This window comes from Pyrgilauda ruficollis, unplaced genomic scaffold (assembly GCF_017590135.1).
Source record: "Pyrgilauda ruficollis isolate IOZ18807 unplaced genomic scaffold, ASM1759013v1 scaffold29, whole genome shotgun sequence".
NCBI classification, from domain to species: domain Eukaryota; kingdom Metazoa; phylum Chordata; class Aves; order Passeriformes; family Passeridae; genus Pyrgilauda; species Pyrgilauda ruficollis.
Genome location: NW_024524266.1, coordinates 15,727,424 through 15,750,042, shown reverse-complemented (window position 1 = coordinate 15,750,042; position 22,619 = coordinate 15,727,424). Strand labels below are relative to the sequence as shown.

General features: G+C 35.8%; 1 protein-coding gene across 7 annotated transcripts in view; it reads left to right on the top strand.

Moving 5' to 3' along the window:
- DMD (dystrophin) overlaps positions 1-22,619 on the top strand; it is a 1,148,466-nt gene that overhangs the window by 270,920 nt on the left and 854,927 nt on the right. For all 7 annotated transcript variants that reach the window (XM_041472370.1, XM_041472371.1, XM_041472365.1 and 4 more), the window contains exon 2: positions 10,242-10,303. In XM_041472370.1, coding sequence (XP_041328304.1) covers positions 10,242-10,303 — 62 coding nt within the window. The remainder of the gene's footprint in view (positions 1-10,241; positions 10,304-22,619) is intronic.

The following is a 22,619-nucleotide window of genomic DNA, read 5'->3' as shown; positions in this document are numbered from 1 at the left end:
TAGTTTAAATACACTCATCCTTACTTTGTCTACTTCAGGTGAGGTGAAATAGTAGTGGAAAATACAGTTCACTTACCTTTAATTTACACAATTGTTCTAAGAGGCATGTGCTCTTTTCTTTCAAAGTTTCTCAAGTGTTGTATAGTAAGATGAATTCTAGCTGTGGACTAGTTGATGCTGTCAGCTTCATAATGACAGTATCTTCACCCTAAGAACAGGGTGTGTGTATTGTAAACAATTGCATATTAACACCTTGCTCTCATTAATTGCAAACTTCTCTGATACATTCTCTGATGTCCCAGTGGCAGCTCCTCCTAATTAACTCAGACACTAATTGGGTCAGATGAAATAAAGTAGACAGCAGTCAGTCAAGCAGACTGGAACAGCCTGTTCTCTAACTGCTTTTGACAGAGGAACAAAAAAAAAACTTGAAATATTACAGAATAGTGCTAGCTACCACAGAGTACTTAGCATGGTTGTTTGTAATGAGTATTTTAATACAAACTGTAACAAATGTTGGTCCCTCACAAGTGGTTAACCCATCCTCCTCTGTGTTCTGCATGTGTATGACAAGAGTCTGTGACCACGTAAAGCATTTGCTTGATTTTGTTTTTTTTTCCCATAGGAGCAAATCAGAAAATCTGGGACAGTACACATAAAAATCAAAGTGGTTCAAAGCTTTGCAGCTATGCATCACTAGGTGGCATTTGCTGAAAACAGAACAGCAATTTCATTTTCACATCTGAAGGTTGTGTGAAACACTAGATACTAATGTCACGTTTTAGACTCTTATTACCTGTTTTAAATCCTGATGCTTCTTTCAGCTTCATTTGTTATTAGCTGAAAATCTGTAATTCAGAAAGTTTGTGGGCTTCTCTTTCCTATTTTTGATGTGTTCTGCTCTGGCTGGCTCATGAATTAACATTACTGTCCTCGGTCTCCTGTCCTCTGTTGCTCATATCTGAATAAAAATACCTAGATGGTAAAAATCTTCAGCTAAGGAAGGACACAGTCTAACAGTAATCATTTATCTGCTGTTTTCTGAACAAATAAAAAATACCTGTTTAGTTTTCATAAAGGTTATAAATATGAAAATTGTGGCTAATTTTATCTAGTTACATAACCTTGACTTTCTTATTTCTAGTAATTAATCTCTGTTCTAGTAATACTTCCCATGCAGTGCCTCTGTCACAGTTTACTCTGAGAAGGCCTGCTGATCAGCTAAATGCTGACCTCTCTTCCAAGGTTTAAAAAATACAAACAGAAACCCCACCCTCTGTCCTAACAAGCCAACTTCAGTGTTTGCCACAGCTCCTTTATCACAATTTTTCTCCTCCCAGCGCATGGAACTCTCCTGGTGAAAACCATAAGGTCTAGAGCTGTTTAAAGTTTTTTTCAAAACAAGTTTCTTATTATGGGGGATGGTTTTTTTCGTTGGGTGTTTTCTGTTGCTTTTTGCTTATGTGGTTTTATTTGGGGTTTTTTTTGAGTTTTTTTGATGACTGCTGAAATACAGGAGCTGCCAGTGCTGCTCATTTCTGGCCTGTAACTTTTCCTACAGTGGTGACAGGGACATTTGTAGTGCTGGGTTCTCTTTGAGCTGGCTGGTTAAACAGCAGCCGAGGTGAGAGCGCTTGCTTTCACTTTGAGTTAGTTTCAGCAATTCTCAGATCCTTGGTGCAGAGGAGTAACAACGCTTATTACAGGCTGTCACTGAGGGTGCAGTGTGCACAAACCAATTTTATTAGTGTCTAACCCAGGAGGATTTTCTGCTGCTGGCTGTTCAATAGGGCTCGCAGAGGTACGGCTGCTGCCGGGCCACTGCTGGGCCTGTCCATCTGTCCTAATGCCACTGTCCTTCCTGTGCAGAGTCTGGGAACACCCATGAGCTCGGAACAGAGAAAAAGCGTTAATACTGATTCTCTCTGTCTTCAATTAGTAATTCCCATTTTCTCTGGGAAATAACAAAAATGGGTTGAAAGTAAGAAACTCTGAAACCAGAGTTACTACAGTCAAGATGTATTTAATCTGTTTACCAGGTCCAGTCACTCTTTAAAAGAAGTTATATGATTTTTTTTTTTTTCTAAAATGTCAGTCAGGTTCTTTTGTTCCAGTCAGCCCAACCAGCAAGGGGGCTGAGCAGCAAACATTGCCTCCTTACTCTGAGCACATTGTGATTCCTGCTAATCAACCTTACAAGTTATTAGTTGTTTTTGGAAGATGAAAGGAGCAACATATCTCTCAGCAGCTAGTAAAAATTGCAGGTTTGGGCTGTGGAGTTGCAATAGATTTTATATATAGCAATAGTAATAGTAGTAGTAGTAAATCCATGTGGCAAAAAGTGTTTCTGTTACTTTTATATAATATCACATGATGTATTAGCAGCAACTTGTGCTTCCCTAATACGTAAATAAGAAACAAATGTCCTGTTCAGATGAATCCATCAAGAAATATTAAGCATTTTCTCCATATATACTCATTTGACAAGGTGAAGTTAGTATTGACCAACTCCTACTTTTCTTTCACATTTTGGTATTACTAGTATCCTTTGCCATTAATTTAGTCAACTCTAGCACTAAGAAGACTTATCCTGCAAGTGAATTTTGTTGCTTTCAACAACAACAACCAAACAAAAAACACCCAAAAACCCAAACCAACCAACCAACCAAAAAAACCCAAATAACTCCAAAGCCAAACAAAAACTGACAAACAAACAAAACAAGCACACAAACCACAAACCAGAAAGCTCTTAAATCATCATTGGTATTTTTTCGAGATACTTGGATACTGGCAACATGATTTCATTGGTGTCTGACTGCAAAAAAAAAATGATAATACTATTAAATCTAACAATATTCAGCAAGTTCCAGAAAGCAGCAGTGGTTTCAGCTGGTACAGCCCTTCTAACTAGCATGGAGCTTTAAGTGAAGACAAATCTATTATCTCATCTAAAGGTATATGTTCTACAGTATTCAGAAAATACTGTCATAACAATGGTATAATGCTAAAATAGCATGGGCTTCCACTGAAATATTAACAAGGCTTCTTTTCATTTGTCAATATAGGTATATGGCACTGAAAAATAGATAAAAGAGGGGAGACTACTTATACACAGAAATGAGTAATTATATATTTCCATGTAGATAAGGCATAAACTGAACTCCTTTTGAAGCACCAGCTTCTCAGGTAGAGATAGGTTAGTTGTTTAAGTTTGAGCAGTTTTTTATCTTGTGCAGAGAAATCTGATGTATTGAAGCACTGGGGCTTTTTAGGTTGCATTTTACTAGTGATTTCCCTTTGGGAAAAATTTACTGGATCCAAACTAATTGCTGGTTAGAACATAATAAAAAACCCCAGTAGACAAAACCAGTTAAGTTTATGTTTACAAAGCTGTTAATAACTAGAACAGGGTATGTTTGGTAGAGTGTGGATCAAGACTCTTACAAGTCCTTATCCTTGAAAGGGTAAGGAGGGGTGGGTCACCATCCCTTGAGGCAGATGTCCTAACACTCAAGTGTTTTGTTACAAGTCCTGAGGTCAAATCCATGGACATAGGGAAGTAGGATCAGTTCCCAAAGTGTATTTGTCTGTGGTGGACCAGAGGAGGACTAGGTCAACAGCTGGGAACACAATTACAAGTGTATGAGCTGGAGCTGAACACCCCATGTTGTGTATACTTAAAATGTTCTGGAAATGTGAGCTGACATTCTGTTTCTTTTCTTTTTAAATTTCATTAGAATTATGATCTTGCTTTTGTCTTGGGAGTTCTATATGCTACAATTTATTTAGGGAAAAGGGTTGAGAAATGGTGGAGGGGAAGAAGGGCAGGGGCGTGATTTATAAACACGAACAAATTACATGAATTTCTTCAAACATAGATCTATGTGTACATTTCACAGCTGCCCATTATTGTTTTAGGAGTCATATGTAGCTTGTTTGCATTATTCTGGTACTTCTGGATGCTAGTCAAATCTTTTTGACTAAGCTGCACATGCTTCGGTAGTTCTTTTGTTCAAATTTACTGCTTCTCTGAATATGATCTTCTACCAGATATCCTTTTTTTCTTTCCAGATTTTCTTTTCTAAAGAAGTGTTTATCAATGCTTTTTCCCATCCCATTTCTTCTTTTCCAGATGTCTTTTTACCTTTATTTTTTTCCCTCTAAGCAAGGGTAAATGTGTTTACTTCCCCTTCTGCCTTCCTCTTACACCTTCTGAATTTTTCTTTTTTCTTCTTGTTCTTCTAATTGTCATTGTTGAATTTGTTTTCTTTCCTTTTTTTAACTTCTGTTCCACACTGGCAGGCTGTCATGTTCTCTATCCTGTGTGTTGCTCCTGCTCCTTTTTTACATGACATCCATACTGGTCCTCAAAAGCACACAGTAGTTTTTCTCTAAATAGCTAATTAAACTTAGATTCGAAGAGTGAGACCTAATATAAACACTTGCAGTGTCTTAAACAATTAAAAAATAGGAAAAAATCAGGAAGCAGTTTCCCTAAAACATTTGTAATGAGAGAAAAATTCCAACTAACGTTATGAAATGAGAAAAATAAAAGGTTTCCCCAGCCTGACATTCAGTCTAGGCAAGGTAGTTCAGTAGTTCAATCTGCTACACCAATCTGCCAGTAAAAATCTTGTAGTTGGGTCTTAAAGATATACTCTTTTTTGTCCTCTGATCAGTAAATAGCATCCCCATCTCTGAGTTCCTCTATTTGAAGGAAACAGGGTGAGCAATGTCTTTTTTGTTAGGAATACACCTGTTCATTTCCTGAATTTACCTTGACTCTTACCAAACCTTTCTCAGAAAATTTCAGTATTTTATTTTTCATGGCATTTAGTTTTACTTTTTTTTTTTTCTTTAAATCTATATTAACGAGGGCTTTCAGTGTTCCATTTCTGCTGAGCATTTGAATAGGTTCATCAGTGTTTTGAAAAGCCTGAGATGGTTTGATTATGGTGATTTGACTCTGGTTTCACAGTAAAGCCTCAAGAGGGTAGCACAGGGAACAGGGAGTTTTAACAATATTCAGATTAAGTCAACACACTGCTCATCAGTGTATTTATAGAAGATGGACAAAGAATTGCATGTTCTGTACTGCCTTACATGAGCAATAGACTTAAATTCTTTGTCTGTCTGTCAAAGCAGCCTATTGTATTTCCTGTCAGCTTGTGAATGTCTTGGATGACCTCAATGACTAAAAATCAAAGCTAGTCCACTCAAATATCATTGAGTCCTTGTATTGCATTGATTTCTTCTTCCCCCCTCAGATAAGCAAGAATCGGAAGGGAACATTTCTCAGCAGCTGTAGTTACTGGCAGAGTATTGTCACAATGTACTGAAAATCTCTTAAGAATAGTGAGTCGATGGAGCCAGAGTATCAATAATGTGACTATCTGTGGCCTCTTTTGTTCCTAGTACTCCCACCATTGCTGGTACTCACTCCCACTCACTGAAGAAAATCCTGACCTTTTCTCAATCTGCATTGTTTGGCTGCTGGAAAATCAAATAGCAATTTTGATGGTTTTATTCTCTAAAGTGCAGTGTTTCAATGAACCTGCAGTTACCATGAACGAGGGAATTGACACCTGCCTTAACACCATTGTTTCAAAGTTTTCACCAGATTATGGGAATTTTTTCTTTATTTTCTTCCATTTTCTTTTTTCCTTTTTTTTTCCCCCCCCTCCTTTCTTGCTTATAGGTTCTGGTTATAGACAAAGCATAACTATTCAATTATTGTTCACCTAACTCAGGGCAACACTGGATAACAGAAAAAGATATATTCTTCCCTGTTTATGTTCCTGCACCTGTGATGGAATTGCTTGCTGAAGGCTGCATAAAATCTGTCCCACAATTGAGCTTCCTATCACTGCCTGTCTCTGAGTGATTCAAACACTCTACAAATATCACATCTTCACTGACGTCATAATGACAGTGATTTTTTTGTTTGTTTGTTTAAAACTGACACTTATAATCTGAGGACATGGATAATTTCTCATACTCCTTGTGTACCAGTACAATTTTGTTGAATGTCTTCTAATTTTAAAAATTGGGGTGTACTTGCTCTAGAGAAGAATTTTCTAAGCCACTTGCATTGGAAAACACAACCCAGATCTGTGGAAGGCTGAAGATGCAGTCTTCGTGTGGCAGCAGTAAAAGACACTGTGGAGTCTCCATCCTTGGAGATAGTAAAAAAAACCCCACACTCAACAGGGTCCTGTAAAATCTGTTTTAGATGGCCTTGCTTGATTGTGGCAGTTGGACCAGATGATGTCCGGAGGTGCATTACAGCCTCAGCTATTCTGTGAGTTAGTGAAAGAAATATTTATTCAGGTGTGTCAAGGGTTGACAGGTTAAAGATCTCCTAGAAAAAAGGGAAAGATGCAAAAGTGCAAATTTTCTTCTCCCTACGTCATGTTTTCTGTAGGAAGGTGTCTTTTATTATACAAATGGAATGATGTAGTGATATACATAGTGTGTTTCTGAACCTTCGTTCATTTTGCAATCTTCTAGGTATTTTCCAGATCAGTTTTTTTAAAGATATTATTTTTTAGTGATTTGTTAACACTTCTGTATGCTTTCAGAATAGTATCTAGAGCACACTGGTATTTAAAAGATTTTTTTTCCTGTTACTACTTTTTATTTAATGTGTTTGATAGCATTTGAGGGGGTAGGATGGTGTGGAAAATAAGAGTACTAAAAAGAGTAGTTTATAAGAGATGACAACATAATGTTATAAGTTTTCATGTAGAAGACAGATGGGAATTGCATCGGAGTGGTAGGTCGCAAACATGAGCTGTTAAGTATATCTAGGAAAGTTGTATGGTGACCAATTGCCATTATTAATAGCATCTTTGTTCTGTTGAATCATGATTGTTCCTAAGCATCCTTCAGTGTGCCTCTTGTCTCTATTAGCCTCGCTGCCTGATTAAGTGTCAGAACTGTCCTTTGTCAGATGATTAGCTTCATTAATACTGCACTTTCTCTCTGGGTCATAATTTATTATGAGGCCTAACCTGGACTAATACTTCAAAAGTCAAATGTGCAGTTAACTAATCTGAGAGGTTTGCATTCACAGTTTTAAAGCTGGGTGATCATCAGAACACATCTCTGAATGCATTGTAGTTAAAACAAGATCTGTTCAGTGGTACTAGAGGTTCTAGGGCATGAAAATCAGGTGAATTTTACTGATCAGTATCTGTTGTTTTTTAGGGGTTTTTTTCTGGAAGGGTGTTTGTAGACCTCAGAGCGCTCATTTTCTGAGTTGATAACCTACAGAAAATGAGGTTAAGCCTATTTCATTCAATGTCCATCAGTTGAGAAAAGCATTTTTGCTGTGGGAATGGATCTCATTGTTATTGCAATAAAGGAATTCAGGATCCATGCAGTGTTTAAATCTAACCTGAAGACAGTACACTATTCTGCAATTCTTTCAGCTTGAAAGAAAAGAAATAAACATACCACATTACTCTTTGAACAGGTGAAGGAATTACCTGCCTGGCCATTTGATTATTCTTGTCTCACAGTAAAAGCACCTCCAAGGACATTCACTGGCTCATTGCTGAAGGATCTCTTATAAACACAGCATTCTGAAAGTGGCAGAAGTGTTCTTGGCACATTTCTGCAGCACCTAGATAAATGTCATTCAGCTTCCACATCGAGCATTCAATCCATAAATCTGGGCTAAGAGAACATCTCTTTGTAAAAATTCAGTGTACAATGGGGAAATCATGCCATGCATAACCAAAAGATGGATTCATTTTTAGGTTAGGAGCTGTCACTAACAAATTGTTGTGGTATAAACTTGTCAGAGCAAGCACCTAAAGATAAAAGTGCTTGCAATGATCTCTGTATGAAGATAACAGCAGTTTAATAGGTTTGTTTTTACAAAGTAGCAGAGCATTGCCTGGACTTTGAATAAGTTTCAAACATTGATATTGTGGGGTTGACTCTCATTTTTCTCAGATGACCCTGTTTTTTATTTGCACAGTGGACATTAATTAATTGGTGACTAGCAGTTAAACTCGCATATATCTTTATGAGAAAAAAAAAACCCAAAAGAGAAAAACAACCAAACAAAAGGCCCTAAAACAAACAACCCACTCTGTTACTAAATATGCTATTACAACTGCCTGGCGTTGCAAAGCAGAAGTTTGAACAGTTTAAAGAGGTGGTTTTGTCTCTTTACTTTTCCTTGCAAAATATCACATTATTGTTTGAACAGTTTGAAAAAGGTGGTTTTGTCTCTTTTTCCTTTCCCTTGCTAAATGCCACATTATTCTTCGAACCCGTTTGCATTTGGCAGTTTTAGCAGAGATGATTAAACAGAAGCAGCTATTTATGTGTAATATTTTATATGAAGTTGCTGAAGAAGTTTGCAATATAACATCAGATTGAATATTATCTTCTACCAACAAAATGTATCTTTCTTCCCTCATCTTCTGTGTAGTGCATGTGGCTGGAATGAAACAAAACTCATATAATAAACAACTTACAGTCTACACAGAGAGAAGTGTTGCTTGCGGGGAAAAATAAAATTTTTAACAGCTTTAGCATCATGTATTACCAAAAGCATGTATCTCCTTCACATGCTGTTGCTTTTAGATGAGTCTCTTAACTATTCAAGTATTGCTTTCAGCCAAAGGATGAAGCTGACATTTGGGATAGATAGCAATAGAATTCTAGAAAGTTTATTGTAGCAAATACTCATATACATTAGTAACAGAGTGTTTATAATGCATGTCTTCTATGGCAAGTTTCCAGTTGTACTATTGTGTTGTCATTTTTTTTTTTTTTGCTCAAGGTCATCTGAACTCAGAATATTCTCCTTCAAGTATGTAGTACTTTATAATGCAACAGTGACTTTGCAAACTAGTAATTTTTATGAGTATATTGTATCTTTGAAACTGGAAAACATTCTGGTGGGAAAGGTATATTTAAAGCAATATTGAGGTTTTAAGAGCAAAAGATACATTTGTATGAAAAAGATTTGTCTTGTCTTGGGTCTTTGGACAGGTGGAGGGAGGGAAAGCAAAGTACATTAATAATGCCATGTATTTCTCTTCTAGCTTGTCTATACCTGCTATTCAAATTTAGCTGAATCCATTAATGTTATTAATTGCTATACATTTCAGAAGGGATTTTAATATCCCTTTTTTTAAAGAAGTGTAGATAATTTTACTGCAAACCAAAAGGCTAGATGCTATTCAAATTTAGCTGAATCCATTAATGTTATTAATTGCTATACATTTCAGAAGGGATTTTAATATCCCCTTTTTTAAAGAAGTGTAGAGAATTTTACTGCAAACCAAAAGGCTGCATGGAGTGAACTTTATTTTAGTGTAGGCATTCTGCACCCTTTTCCACATATGTCCTTCAGTCCTAGTTGAGGTTTATTTTGTTTTGCCAAGCAAAGAAATCTGTCCTTTATATTTCAATGATGATGCCTAATAGATCTTTTTGAGCAAATGCGTACAAAGTTCTAGTTTTAAATAATTTTTCTCTTTCAACCTATATAAAATACAGCAGAATTTTACCTTTGTTTTTCCAGTTCCATTCAGTATGAGGACTGTACTTATAACTTAGATACAGAAATCAAAGCCTCTCCCTCTAAAAAGATTTCATATTAAAGAATTGAAAAATAATTTCATGTGTGGCTGAACAAATATGTGTGTGGGTTGTTTTGTTTGTTTTTTTTTTTTTCTCTTTTTCTTTTTCCATTGGAGGAAAAATAGATAATTTGTGACAGGCAAATAGTTGCAAGTTAAAAAAAGGCAAAAGGTGCATCAGGGGCTGCCAATGGAGAGCTATTGTTTGGGTTCAGAAGGTTTCACTTCCTCAAGCAGTTTGAGGAGGTGCATATAATGTTATTTCAAGTACTTTTCTACTGTAGAAGAGTTTCCTCATGCCAAGACCATCAGATGTTTGTGGGTTTTTATACCTATATGAAATTAAAAATTACAATGGGGTGTTTCAGATCTTAGTGCAACTTCTTCTTTTCCAGAAGAAAAGAAACCACAGGATAGGTCAGTTGAACTAGGGATGTAGACCATGACTATGAAGGGGACCTGTAGACCTTCAGAATGTGTTGATGCATTTTTTAAAGAATAGATCCAAATAAATTTCCTGCCTGTGTTTGAAGTATTTTTAGTAATTTACAATGAACCAAACCTGAAACATTAATCAATAATATTGCATTATTTTGTGGAATAATTCTAATGAAGTACTTTCCTTTTCTCTGGCAGATGAACGAGAAGATGTTCAAAAGAAAACTTTCACAAAATGGATAAATGCACAGTTTGCTAAGGTAATATATTTATTTACTTATTGATGCAAATAGCTTTGTATATTAAAAAAAAAAAAAAACCACAAAAACCCCAAAAAAAAAAAAAAAAAAAAAAAGAAACCTGATATTCCTACAGTGAAGCTTAGTTTTCAAGGTAACAGTTCCAAGTCTCAGATATTGCTGAAGGCAGTTGACGGATTTATTAGAAAAAATGTTCAAACTTTATTTCTTTGATTTCATCAGTGATTGAAATGTAAGAAGCCATTCTTCTATTAATATGTTCTCTGCCTCAATTTGCTTCACCTTTTCTCAAACTAGTGATGCACCTGTATTACTCTTTGTTGGATTTCTTTGTTATGTTTCTAATGTACAAAGGAGTTTCCTCTATTAGACATGTCTCTTCTTGTTTCTAATTGCAATTGCATCTTTAATAAAACTGGATGAATTGGAGAAGAGCAAGGTCAGAGATAAGAGGTACAATCCAGTTAACAAATTATGAAAGTAAATCATAATATGTTTTGATATAGTTGCTTTTGAAAATGGTAGATCATAAATGGAGTGGGGAAAAATAAGACCAAATTAACTTATTTATTTAAAGCATGCCCTTCTGGCAGTGTATAAGGATTTCATCTTTAATACTCAGGAAAAATTCTGCCTGAGCTATTGATTTGCTGAAACTTTTTTTTTTTTTTTAATTCCTGGAGGACAATGACTCAAATTTATTTGCCAGTAATAATAAAACAAATCAGTCCTATCATTTGTCATTTTACCAGGCAATAAACAGCAATGAAATAGTAGCTGTGATGTATCTTCTGTTTAGTCTGGTTTTTGATTGTGTCCCATCTGATTCTACTCATTAAAAAAGGGGAGTAAGAGAATCTGAATACAACCACCATAATGTTGAAAAACCTGCTCAGCAGTGGTTTAGTCCATCAGGGAGTCCCAAAATCTTTTTTTTTTGTGGTGTAGAGAATTTTCTAATACTGATTCAAGTGACTTAGCACACATTTGTGCTCAGCATCTTTACAGCAGAGATGTCCAGCAATTTGAAGGACTGGATAAAGGTGAAATACTGTCTTAAAGAATAATGAATTACAAGACAACTGTGAAGTATTATGTTTAGGACATCAGTAAAACATATGCATACGGAAGGGGGGGATAGCTGGACTGGCAATAATGAAGGACAGGAAAGCTCTGGAAGCTGTGTTGAATCACAAACAAAATGAATCCACAACATGGTACTATTGCAGAAAAAATAGGCAACTTTAATATCTTTGTGATAATGGAAGTGCTTCACAGAGGGTGAAAGATGTAATTATTTTATTTTTCTTGGCAAAAGTGAGATTTTAGCTAGAATAATTTGTAATCTTGTTTTTCCATGTATGAATAAGTAGCCACAGCAACCATCATCTGATATATCCTAATTTCAAATGTATTACCTGTTAGGCCTTTTTATGGTCACAGATATAGTTGTGGAAAATGAAGAGTAACTGTTTTGCTTCTATATCTAAAGAAAATGTAATGCTCCTAGAACATTGTTTTCTCAGAAATGACTGTTTTATGGAATAGCAAAGCTGCAATTACTGAGGAAACTTGGACCAAGCCTGAAGAAGAATAACAAGAATTATGAAAGTTTTAGAAAATACCTATCAACACAGGCTTTTAGTGTGAAGTTTGACTCATTCATCTGAATGATCTAGAGTCCTTTCCTCCAATTCTAGTTGTATTAAATGTAGTTTAATGGTGTTTAGGTACTTTTTACTTGAGTTTTATAGCATTATTTTTAGTTGCATAGGAAAATGCATTTTTAAGTGTATATTTGTAAAAGTATTAATCTCCCTCTACTTCATTTAGGCTCTGAGAAAAACCTCCTAAATATTATGATTCAAATTTTTATTTGCCTGAAGCATGACCTGGGTTTTTTGGACAGGGTGTTCCTGTTTCAGCTATCAAAAAACTATTGATCTTTAAATCTTGAAGAAATTACTTCTTTCTTGGGTTTTTAGGGCAGAAATACAGGAAGTCTTGCTGTATAGTCCCAGGACAGTGTTTCTCCCTCTTCTAACAGCTCAGAGTGGTGGTCTTCAAGACATGAAGGTGGATTTCAATATAAAAACTAGTTTATCCCTCTTCTCCTGGCTTGTTTGCAGCAGTTCAAATCCATCTCTGTTTCTAGCTGTGGAATCGATTTCAGTTAGCAGCCTACTCCTTGTTAGTGATTTCTCATCATTGTCAGCTTTATAAAAGTGCTAAATGAATTACTTTCATTGCAGAATTGCTTTTTATTCAATCCTATGCAGTTCTAGGGGTGCTCTCTTGAGCAGATTAGCCTATAGGGTTGGTATTAAGACAGAGAAGTGTATGACATCATTCATTTCTGTTATTTGTGAAAAGTGAAATCCAGGTCACTAATTAACTGTAAAATATTTAGCATTAAATTAAATTATGTAAGATAATTCTCCCATCAACTACCTTCCATATGCAAAATCCCCCATTTTTATATAGTTGAAATAAAACCCCCTTGTAAATATTCTAAATCTTCATTTAGAAGAAGATTCATTTGCATGGGTGTATAGTGCATTTCTCCCCAAAGAGCTGCACTACTTTCCTAAAAATTCAGTGTCTAGAGCGCCTGTGTCTCAGTGCTTTTATTCTTGGACTGAGCTTTCAAAACACTCAGATTTGCAAGTTGATTCACATGACTTATGATGTAAATACAAATAATGCTTTTAAATGTGAGAACCTGTAAAGAACTGAAAAAATAATTTTGTGATTTATGTGCCGTCAGCATAACTTGAGAGCCCACATATAATTTTTACCTGTGGGGGAGGAGAGTTGTCCTTCCTCTGGCCATGCCCACAGTGACATTTCAGTTGGATCATGTGGAGCTGTTTCAGTCAGATGCCTCAAGTTTAGCAGTGAAGTCTGATACCTCTTAGCTGTGGAGTCAAATCCCTAACACAAAATCCATTACAAACTTTCAGCCACACAATGTTGACAGTTTTCTCTCTGAGGTGTGCAGAACCTGAAACCTCTGGAGTGTTACCAAGGAGTCTGTGAAAGGGTATCTAGGAACCGATAGCAGAAACATCAGCAGTATTTCAATTGCTATGGGTGAGGCTATGTCTCTCTTCAGACTTTTTTAGCACGTTGGTTAGGGTGCTCTAAATCAAAAAAGTGGGGAAAATAAATTTTGCAGGTCCCTCTTACAGTTGCTCAAAAGGGCAGGTTTCTCTCTAATTCTTACTTCTTTTGCTAGCCAGAAAATGGATTATGCAGAAAATCTGGGTCTTGAAAATTACAGTATGTGACTCATCTATAAGAAAATCAAAGTTTCAGTAGGAAGGGCCAAAAGTTGGCTTTCAGTGTTTGTGAGATAAAATAGTACATTTAAAGTATAAGAGAAATGGGAGAAGGTAATCCAAGAGACCTGTCTTTTCCCCTTTGCAATCATAGACATGGGGTGTGACTTTGAGTGAACCTTCTTGGTTTACCATCTAAATGGCATGCAATAAGTTAAAGCTTAAAGCAATTTTTTAAATGTGGAACATAATAATTTAATATAATTTTATTCAGAAAGAAGGTTTTCTTGACCTCAGATGAGGTTTATTTATAAAATAATGAAGTTCTGCAGGGTGTACATAATGATATTAAAGGAAAGTATTATAACCTAGTTTTTAATAATAGAACTGTAATTAGATCTCCCACTAGAGATATGTCTGGTCCTGAGTATGACAGTGTTTTCTCAGATACCAGCTTTTAAAATTTGATATAAGTAAAATCCTGAACTATGTGTTTTGGGAGAATGCAAATCTGTCACAGTCCTGCAAGTGTAGCAGCTGTCAGCTGGGACTTGGGAACAGACACAACAATTACCTTAACAGCGCCTGTACCCCATTCTAAATGATTTTATGTTGCTTCACTGGTTAAACATTTTGTCTCATTCATTGCATAATAGGCTTCAAAACAGAATGTGCTAATGAAGATAGAAATACTCTTTACTTGCATATAGGAAAGAGCTTGTATATGCCAACTAATTCTATAAGGAAAACGTGAAAAATCCAGAAGAAAAAAAAAAAAGTAAAAAATACAAAAGCAACTCCCAACAGGAAAAAGGAAAGAGTAAATGTCTTTGACTAAAGAAATTTGGACAATTTTTTGTTCCCTCATTAGAGAGAGAATGTCTCAAATAGCTGACAATTTCAATGTCAGCAATAGAAGTATCTGTTGTTAGTACGGAAGAGAACATGAGCTAATAAACTTTGGCAGCTAGTAAACTTTGAGCTAGTAAACATGAACTAGTAAACTTTGGCAGCTTGAATTTTATGGTATACCCTTATGGCTACTTTGAAGTCAAAGCTTAACCTATAAGTGGGTTTTATAATAGTTTGTGAAGGAGCTTTCAATGTTTTAATCTATGATAGCAAATAACAGATGTGGATAATATCACTTGAAATTTCAGAGGTTTAAGTAGGTTTTCCACCTTTCTGCTGCAAAAGAATAGAAAGTTCCACTACAGAGTCAAAGAAGACCTATGACAATGGGCTTTTTCATGTTAATACTGTAATGATTAATCTCTAACTGGGTAGGAACAGGTGTCAGAAAATAAAGCACATTAGGTTTGGGGAGGAAAAAAGTGGATAATTTTTTATGGTTAGTTTACCTCATGCTTGGATTTTCTTCCTTTTGTTATTGAAGAATCAGAATATGAAAATAGATGAATAGGATACCAAATGTTACATTACTTAGCTTTATGAAAAACAAAGATCATTTGATAGTTCTCCTTTTTGTGGAGAATTTAAGTTGTGAAAAATGGCACCTTTTTATGGGCAGAGGGAAAACATTTTGATATAGTTCTTTGTGTGGTGACTGTGGAATTTCCATTCTTGTGTGATCATGTGAAGAAACACAGTAATGATGCAACATGTGCCAAAAAAAGTAAGGCTGACAGTTTCATTTAAAATATATGTGGCTAGTAAATAAAAGCAAAATTAAATGCACCTTTTACTAATGAAATTGTTTAGAATAGCATCTAGATTGTTCAGTCAAGTGTTATATCCAGGGATAAAGGGAACACACAAGAGGGCATTGCTTACAGGTTTAGTCAAACTGCACAGCAGTTAAAACAACTTAATTACTCAGGTTTTGTATGTGGCTTACATCGTAGCAGGTGTGGTGATGGTCTCGATTCTTTTCACCTTGAGCCCATGGACAAGCTGAAATTATTCAAGACTCTTTAGTGGTCTCTTGTTATTGTAGATTCAGTGCCTGCTGCACATCAGCCAACAGGAATGACTGACATGCATGCACGGTTTACTGGTCTTTTGAGGAAGTGTGTCAAATTGCTGAGGTCCAGAGAGACAGCACTGCCATAAGTCTGACATCCAATAAAGAAATTTGCAGTGCTGCATTTACTGACACACGCGCTCAGTTTTCCATGCTATCACTCACAATGGCTTCAAATTAAAATAAATTTTAAAAGCGACTCACAGAAAAGTGATTTCGGCGTGCTGACTCTGGAATGGGAGTAACTGGGTGAAGTTCTGTGAAGACAAGAATAGTCTCATTTGTCAACTTTTTAAGGTTCTGCTTCCATGGAAATGTTTTCACGCCGTGAATATTCTGTCCTTAGCCATACTTCTGGACAATAGTTAATAACCAAGAAGAGGAGCTGAAGGGAGGGATGGAGTTTGGCAACAAATCACAAAAACGCAGATTAAAATGTTCAATATTAGCTCTCTCCAAACTGCTTTCTTGACAGCTAACCTATATGTCAAATGAAGACAGCTGCTTAGATGAGTGGATGACTGGTAGGAAAATTAGAATTAAATCCTATACTTTAAGATTCTGATCAGTGTGCTCAAGCTGCACTGATATCTGCTAGTATGTTGCATTTTCTGAAATCAGAACAGTAGTTGCATATGCATGTCTACAAGATCAGAAAAGATCTCTGATTGTTTCAGGTGATAAAAGCTATCAGTAAGGTGTGCTGGTGTTGTAGGATTTCAGGTTTAGAATTGAGTTCCAGAGGGTATATCAGTGCTGGCTTTGCAGAGCAAAACTTGGTGTCATCGTAGAGGAGTTCAGAGAAATTTGTTTGGAAGTTTGTTTGTGGTGCTTTAGGCATTTACAGAAAATTTTGTGACTGCACAAAAGCCTGTTGGAGAAACAAGATAAATAAAAGTTTGCTGAGCTCCAGGTTGCCATTAGATTATTAGAGTTCTGCTGAATTTCACCAGAAAGAAGCTTGTGCTCTGTTCATCTAAGGAACACTAATTTTGAGATACATGTAAAGGAGGATCACATGTAAGAACATTGATTTTAGGGCAAACAAAAGATGGACTGTTAGTAAAATTTTGAAATTTTGTCTGTGTTTAAACTTCTACCAGTTCTTTAAAGTTCATACATTAAAAATTAGTATGGCAGATGTTAGGTCAGTTCATTGACTAAACATGAAAAATACCTTCTGAGCAGCCTCAGAATTTTTTTTTTCCTTTGAAAGAAAACTCTCAGAAAACCTGATAGACTTAAAATTGTATAATTTGTGATAAATCTGAACAAAAAAAATATTTGTTGGTATTATTTGTTATTGGTTAGAGACCATGACTGATATTTATTCATCCTAAGTACCTAATTACTCTGTTTGATGTCTGTTGCCAGACTTTCTAAGTGCTACAGTAAAAGTGATGAGAAAGAACAGCTTCCTAATGTGGGAGCCCAATTATTTGCTGCAGTGTGGCAAATAACCAGAACTCTCATGGAAATTTAATAGTTCTTAATTTTGAGTTGCAGCTCTGTGTGATCAACACTACCCTTGGGACACATCCTGTTTTAAAATCCCAGGCTTTCTTGTGCCAGTAACCTTTTTATAATACATCTTGCAAGGACACACCAAAGGCCCATCATTTCCATTCTGTATCATTAAAGAAAAGCTTTTGAAACCAAATGGTGTTTAAATCTGGTGTAGAAAACACATTTGCATTTCTAAATATTAAGAATTCTTTTATTTTTTTTGATATCTCCAGAATACATAAGGAAGTATCAGGCAATATACATGCTCAGAATTATTTACACTGACCTATCTCTGTATCTATATCATAACCTGTTAGTGTTCTATATTCTGCATATTGTCTTATGATGCAATGAAACATCAAATTGCTATTTAAATATTTATTCAGTTAAATTACCTTTGGAACAAAAAAATTACTAACAATTATTTTCACTGTACTTTAAGAAATAATATCAATGGCAATATTGCTATTTATTTTACTTAGAATTTCATTCTGGAACTTCTACTATCTATTAATATATTTTTATAGCTTTTTTTTTTATATGACCAAGTAATTTGTCATGAGCAGAAGATTACTAAGAACAGAAACAGGCACAGTTTAAAGACAGCAAAGATCCTCATGCATTGAATTTTGCACATAGCATCAACACCGCATGCAAGCTTTCAGTTTAACTAATTTGCTGACTTTTTATAATTTGTTTAAAGAACAATTTTTTATCTTACTCGTTATAAAGTACCTAGAAAGTATCTCCCTAAATAATCCATTTATTGTTTAGAAATACTTAATTTTGCCCAGTGTAGGGGCCTGAGCGCTGGAGATAGAGATTTTCTGCTATCACTTCCTATGAGAGCAAGGAACACCAGAAGGTGTGGGGTGTCACAATGCAGCATAACAAAACCAAAGCAGAGTTTAAGAGGGAGGATTTATCTTTCTTTCTGGTTCTCGGTAACATCAGAAGCCTGAGCCTCATGACCCACTGTGGCTGTCACACAGCTGGAGATGCTTTGCAAATTGTCAGTACAGAAAAGAACCCTTTCACTGAAAACCTAGAGAGGAGAAAAATTTGTTTTGGTTTGGCTTCAAAGTCACAAAGATGGACATTTGACATTAACAAAAAAGTGAATCAAAATGTCTCTATATTGGTTGTGGTTGCATTTTAGGGTTTTATTTAAATTAATGTTCAGACAGTGAAGATTTTTTTTCTGTGTGCCTGAAGGGAAGGGATTTTCTAATACTTCTCCTCCAGAACATTCTCCCATTACCAGGAGACTTTACAACTTTGCCTGTTGCAGGCTTTTTTTTTCCCCAGAAAATGTCTAAATGATTGCAGTTTAACAAGACAGCTTTTGGAGACCAGATTAATTTTCACTTTGATGATAAGTGAAGCTTCTCCTTCCACCTCATTATCAGCAAATCTTTTGGTGGAGCTGAGGCTGCTGGCTGTGTATCTCAAAAGACCCTTTTCTTGCAAGTGAGGCTGACTTCTGTCTGTTCCCATGACTGTACAAGCACTGACATGTTTCCTCTGCTTTGCCTTACTGGGCATAAATTCTAAACTAGCTACAGTTCAGGAGCAGCTTCTCCATGGGGAAATTGGGCTCTTTCTCCAGCGGAACTATACCCATCTCAAAGCCCAATTCCATTCCCTAGCTCTGGTGCCACAGACATCCTGCCCCTGAGTGCAGCAGCCCTTGGAGGAAATCCCCATTAATCAGAGAGAGTTAAATCTGTCACTGCTGCAGTAGGGCCACTGAAGATTGTGAAGATATTCTCAGTATCTTTTGGTTTTTTGCATGTGCAAAGATTATGTTACTTCTCCAAATCAAATTTTAAGGCTTAAAATGTATTCCATGAAAATTACTCCCCTTCTAACACCTGTGCAAGTGTATTATCTGAAACAATGAGCATCTCCATGACAAAACACTTTCACCATTAGAAAAGTCTGAGTGAATACAGACTACCTTTTAAAGACATCTAAGGTGATGCAGTATTGCATCATGAAATCTAAAATTTCTGAGTGAAATAGTAAAAATAGGAGGACTAAAATACATGCATTTTTATTATGTTAAAATTATTTGCCTTGTGTTCTTGTTTTTATGGACTCTTGTAGAATAACAAGAGCTTCCCTGAAATGTGTCAGACATGCCAAGTAAGCAATGTAATCACTACTGCTGGCAATAGAGGGCACTGGACTTTCATTTGTAATATGTTTTACTGAGGGAAAAAATAATCAAGTTATGTTTATTGAGACCTTTTACCTTTTCCTCCTCACATTTGCCCTTGCATGTCCTAGATTTCTGTTCAAACTGCCATCCTTTTTTGTTGCAGCTTAAGTAAAATACATTAATATAAATAAAGTTTTTCACTTGAAGTCATGATTGTATATGTATCTTGAGAGAGGACTAGGAACAAGCTAAATATAGTGCTACAATATTGGTCTCAGTGGTGCATATGTCAGCCTGTGAATTTGTAAACATTTACAAATTTGCATGATTGTTGCTGGCAGTAGGCATCATCATTTCCGTGCTCAGAATTCATTACTTTTACATCTAATCATCTTCAGAATCTTTAAAGCAAAACTTCATGTAGACAAATAAGACTTTAGTGGATTCACATTATTCTTTGGAAGTTCAAAAATAAAACCAGGAGAAAGAAACAATTTTTGAGCTATTGTCCACATTTGTCTGATTGTTATGGAAACTTAGTGATGCTCAGTCAAATAATATTGAGCATTCTCCCTATCTGAAAAAGATTAATCACATCTCTCAGGATCAATGAAGAGAGTAGAAGCGCAGGTGAGAGCTTGTACATTTAGGAGTGGTGGATCTCTCTTCCCTGATCTTTCTGCATCACATAAACAGATCCAGTATCTGTCCTTGTGTGAGTGCAACATCCTGTTAGTCAGAGAAGCTGAAGGCAAGGGAGAACCTTGTCACCAGCCCAGCTCCTCACCTACACCCCTGGGGTAGCACCTCCAGTGGCTCCTGCCCTCTGTAGCGTCCCTAAACTCCCTCTGTCTGAGACAGTGGGTGCAATTTGTGCCTCTCACACATATATTCTTTTTTATAGTCTGTCTTTGACACCAGGAGATTTGGTAGTTCCTCCCATGTGTTTAAATGAATAAAACATTTTTTAAAAGTATGCCTTAGAGGTAATAAAACTGCCAGGCAACCCAAAACTAAGAAAACTCTTCAAACCACAAAGTATTTAGTTTTGGGCAGACAACATCAGTGTTAGAGACTGCATTTTTGGGTGTTGATATATTAGTGTTGGTGATGATGAGATGACCCACCCCAGTCCAGTAAGCAGTTGTATTTTTGGTTATTGCATTTTTTGTTATGCTTTGAGGTATCTGTATTGTGTACCAAGATTTTCAGTTCCTTCAAAGGGTCTGCTGAGGGATGTGATATTACAGCTGGATCAAATTCAACTTCTGTTGATGTTAATTTCTTTAAACTATTGCCTATATTTTAGGTCCTACTTGCCATGAAGAAGTAACATTATGAAAGACAATCTAAGAAACAATAATCTTATTTTTAAATGGTTGCAAAGAGCTGTATTTGCACAGGACCTTTCATATCTGCCTATTACATAGGAAGTGGCTCCATCAGATTTTGGGAATGTTTCTGGACCAACACTTCAAGAATACCTATAATTTTTATTGCTGTTTTTCTCCATTGTTTCTCTGATCTTATGTTTGGGAGTTCTGAAGGGAAAAAAACTGTCACCCTGCACATGATAGCTGCAGTTATTTATCAACAGCAGAGGCAAAATTGACATAAACACCCTATTAGATTTTTGATTAGAGAATTATTAAAGCAGCTTTATTATTATTAAAGTTATTTTTTTTTAAAAATCAGTTTTTTTCCCCGCTTTAGTACCTTTTTCCCCCATGTTTTTGTATCCCAGTCTTATTAAATATTGATGCACATATCAATGACTTTGCTATACTTCCACTTTTTTCAGTGATGTACATGACAGGTGTTATTGCACAGGATAGCCATTTTTCTCTTCTATTTGCTTTTCACAGTGTGTTTGATTGATTTGCCGATTTAAGCCCATCACATTTAAATCCTGCCAATATTAGTGTGAGAGCATATATAGCTGACTTAAAACCAAGATACTTTTTGTGTGCCCAAGTGCTTGGTGTTGGTTCTATTGAAACTATCATTTTATGAGAAAATGATGAAACAAGCAATTTGTTCTGTTCAGTCTGGTGCAGTTTTAAATATATATAAAATTAAGTTCATATAAAATATACATATATATGTGTGTGTGTGTGTATATGTGTGTGTGTGTGTGTGTGTTTACTCTATATCCTGAACTACTGGTAAGAATAAGATCCTTTATATTTAAAAAAAAAAACCCAACAAGCAAAGCCTGACATGACTCCCTGAGAATAGTAATAATAAATTGCAATAAATTGTAATTCCCCTTGGAATTCTATTGAAAGCTATAAGTATTGACCAAGACACAGGTGAGCACTGTTCTAAAAAACATATTAAATTAGACTGTTCTATCTGTTTTTGTTTTTTGTTTTTTGTTTTTTTTTTGCCTAGCCTTTGGCTGCAGGATGAAATAATCTATGAGGTTGTGTCTGTGCATGAAACAAGCTATGAATGTTCTGTATATTCTATCTAATAACAGAGTTACTGAGTCCTGAATTGAAAAAAATATATTATGGTAATTTTCAAATGTGTTGGTTTTTTCCCTTTTTTCTGTAGTCAACAATCATATGAAAATTGGCATTTTAAGTCAAGAAATGGTTTTCTTTGGGAAAAAAATAATCTAAAGGCCCATTTGGCATTTTGTACAAGGAACTCAGGCATGAGACACATAATGCAATCAGGTATAAGCAACAGAGTTTATCACCACAGGTGGAAACAGGGTTCCATTACAGGATTGTATTCCATTACTTCATGAAACATTAAAAATCCCTGCTTAAAAAGATGAAAGGTTATCTTGCCACTGATAGCAATGACTCTAAAGTACTGAGGAAGTTCAGGCAAAATGCACTGGAAAATCTCAATCACCTTCTCACAGATTTTTTAAATGCTGTGTTTGCATAAGATATAAAACCTAAAGGGAGCAATTCTTAAGGCAGTTGGTCAGAGTGCACAGGGGGAGGAAAGGCAAGGATTGATTCAATTGTGGGCAATACACAGGGCTTGTAGACAGCAAGGTTTTCTATAATTCTGATAAATATACATTCAAAAGTGGTGTCCTCATAGAACAAATCAAGACAAATTGAATCCAAATTATAATGTTTAGGGTCAGAAACAGGAGCTATGCTGAAAAGATGAGGAAGGAACTCAGAGAAGAAGGGCATGCACCTATCAAGGTGAATCACAATCTCCTTACATAAGGTTATCACGCTGTTTACCATCTCATCTCATGCTTTTGAATCATGAAGCAGCATCCAAACAGTCCATTCTTGTACTTTTGCCTATGGGAGAGAACCCAGTATATGTTTCTTTTGACATTTTTTAATCTTTTAATTTCTACTTAAATCAGCAAGTATTTGAGTTGGTCTATGCAGTCTGTAC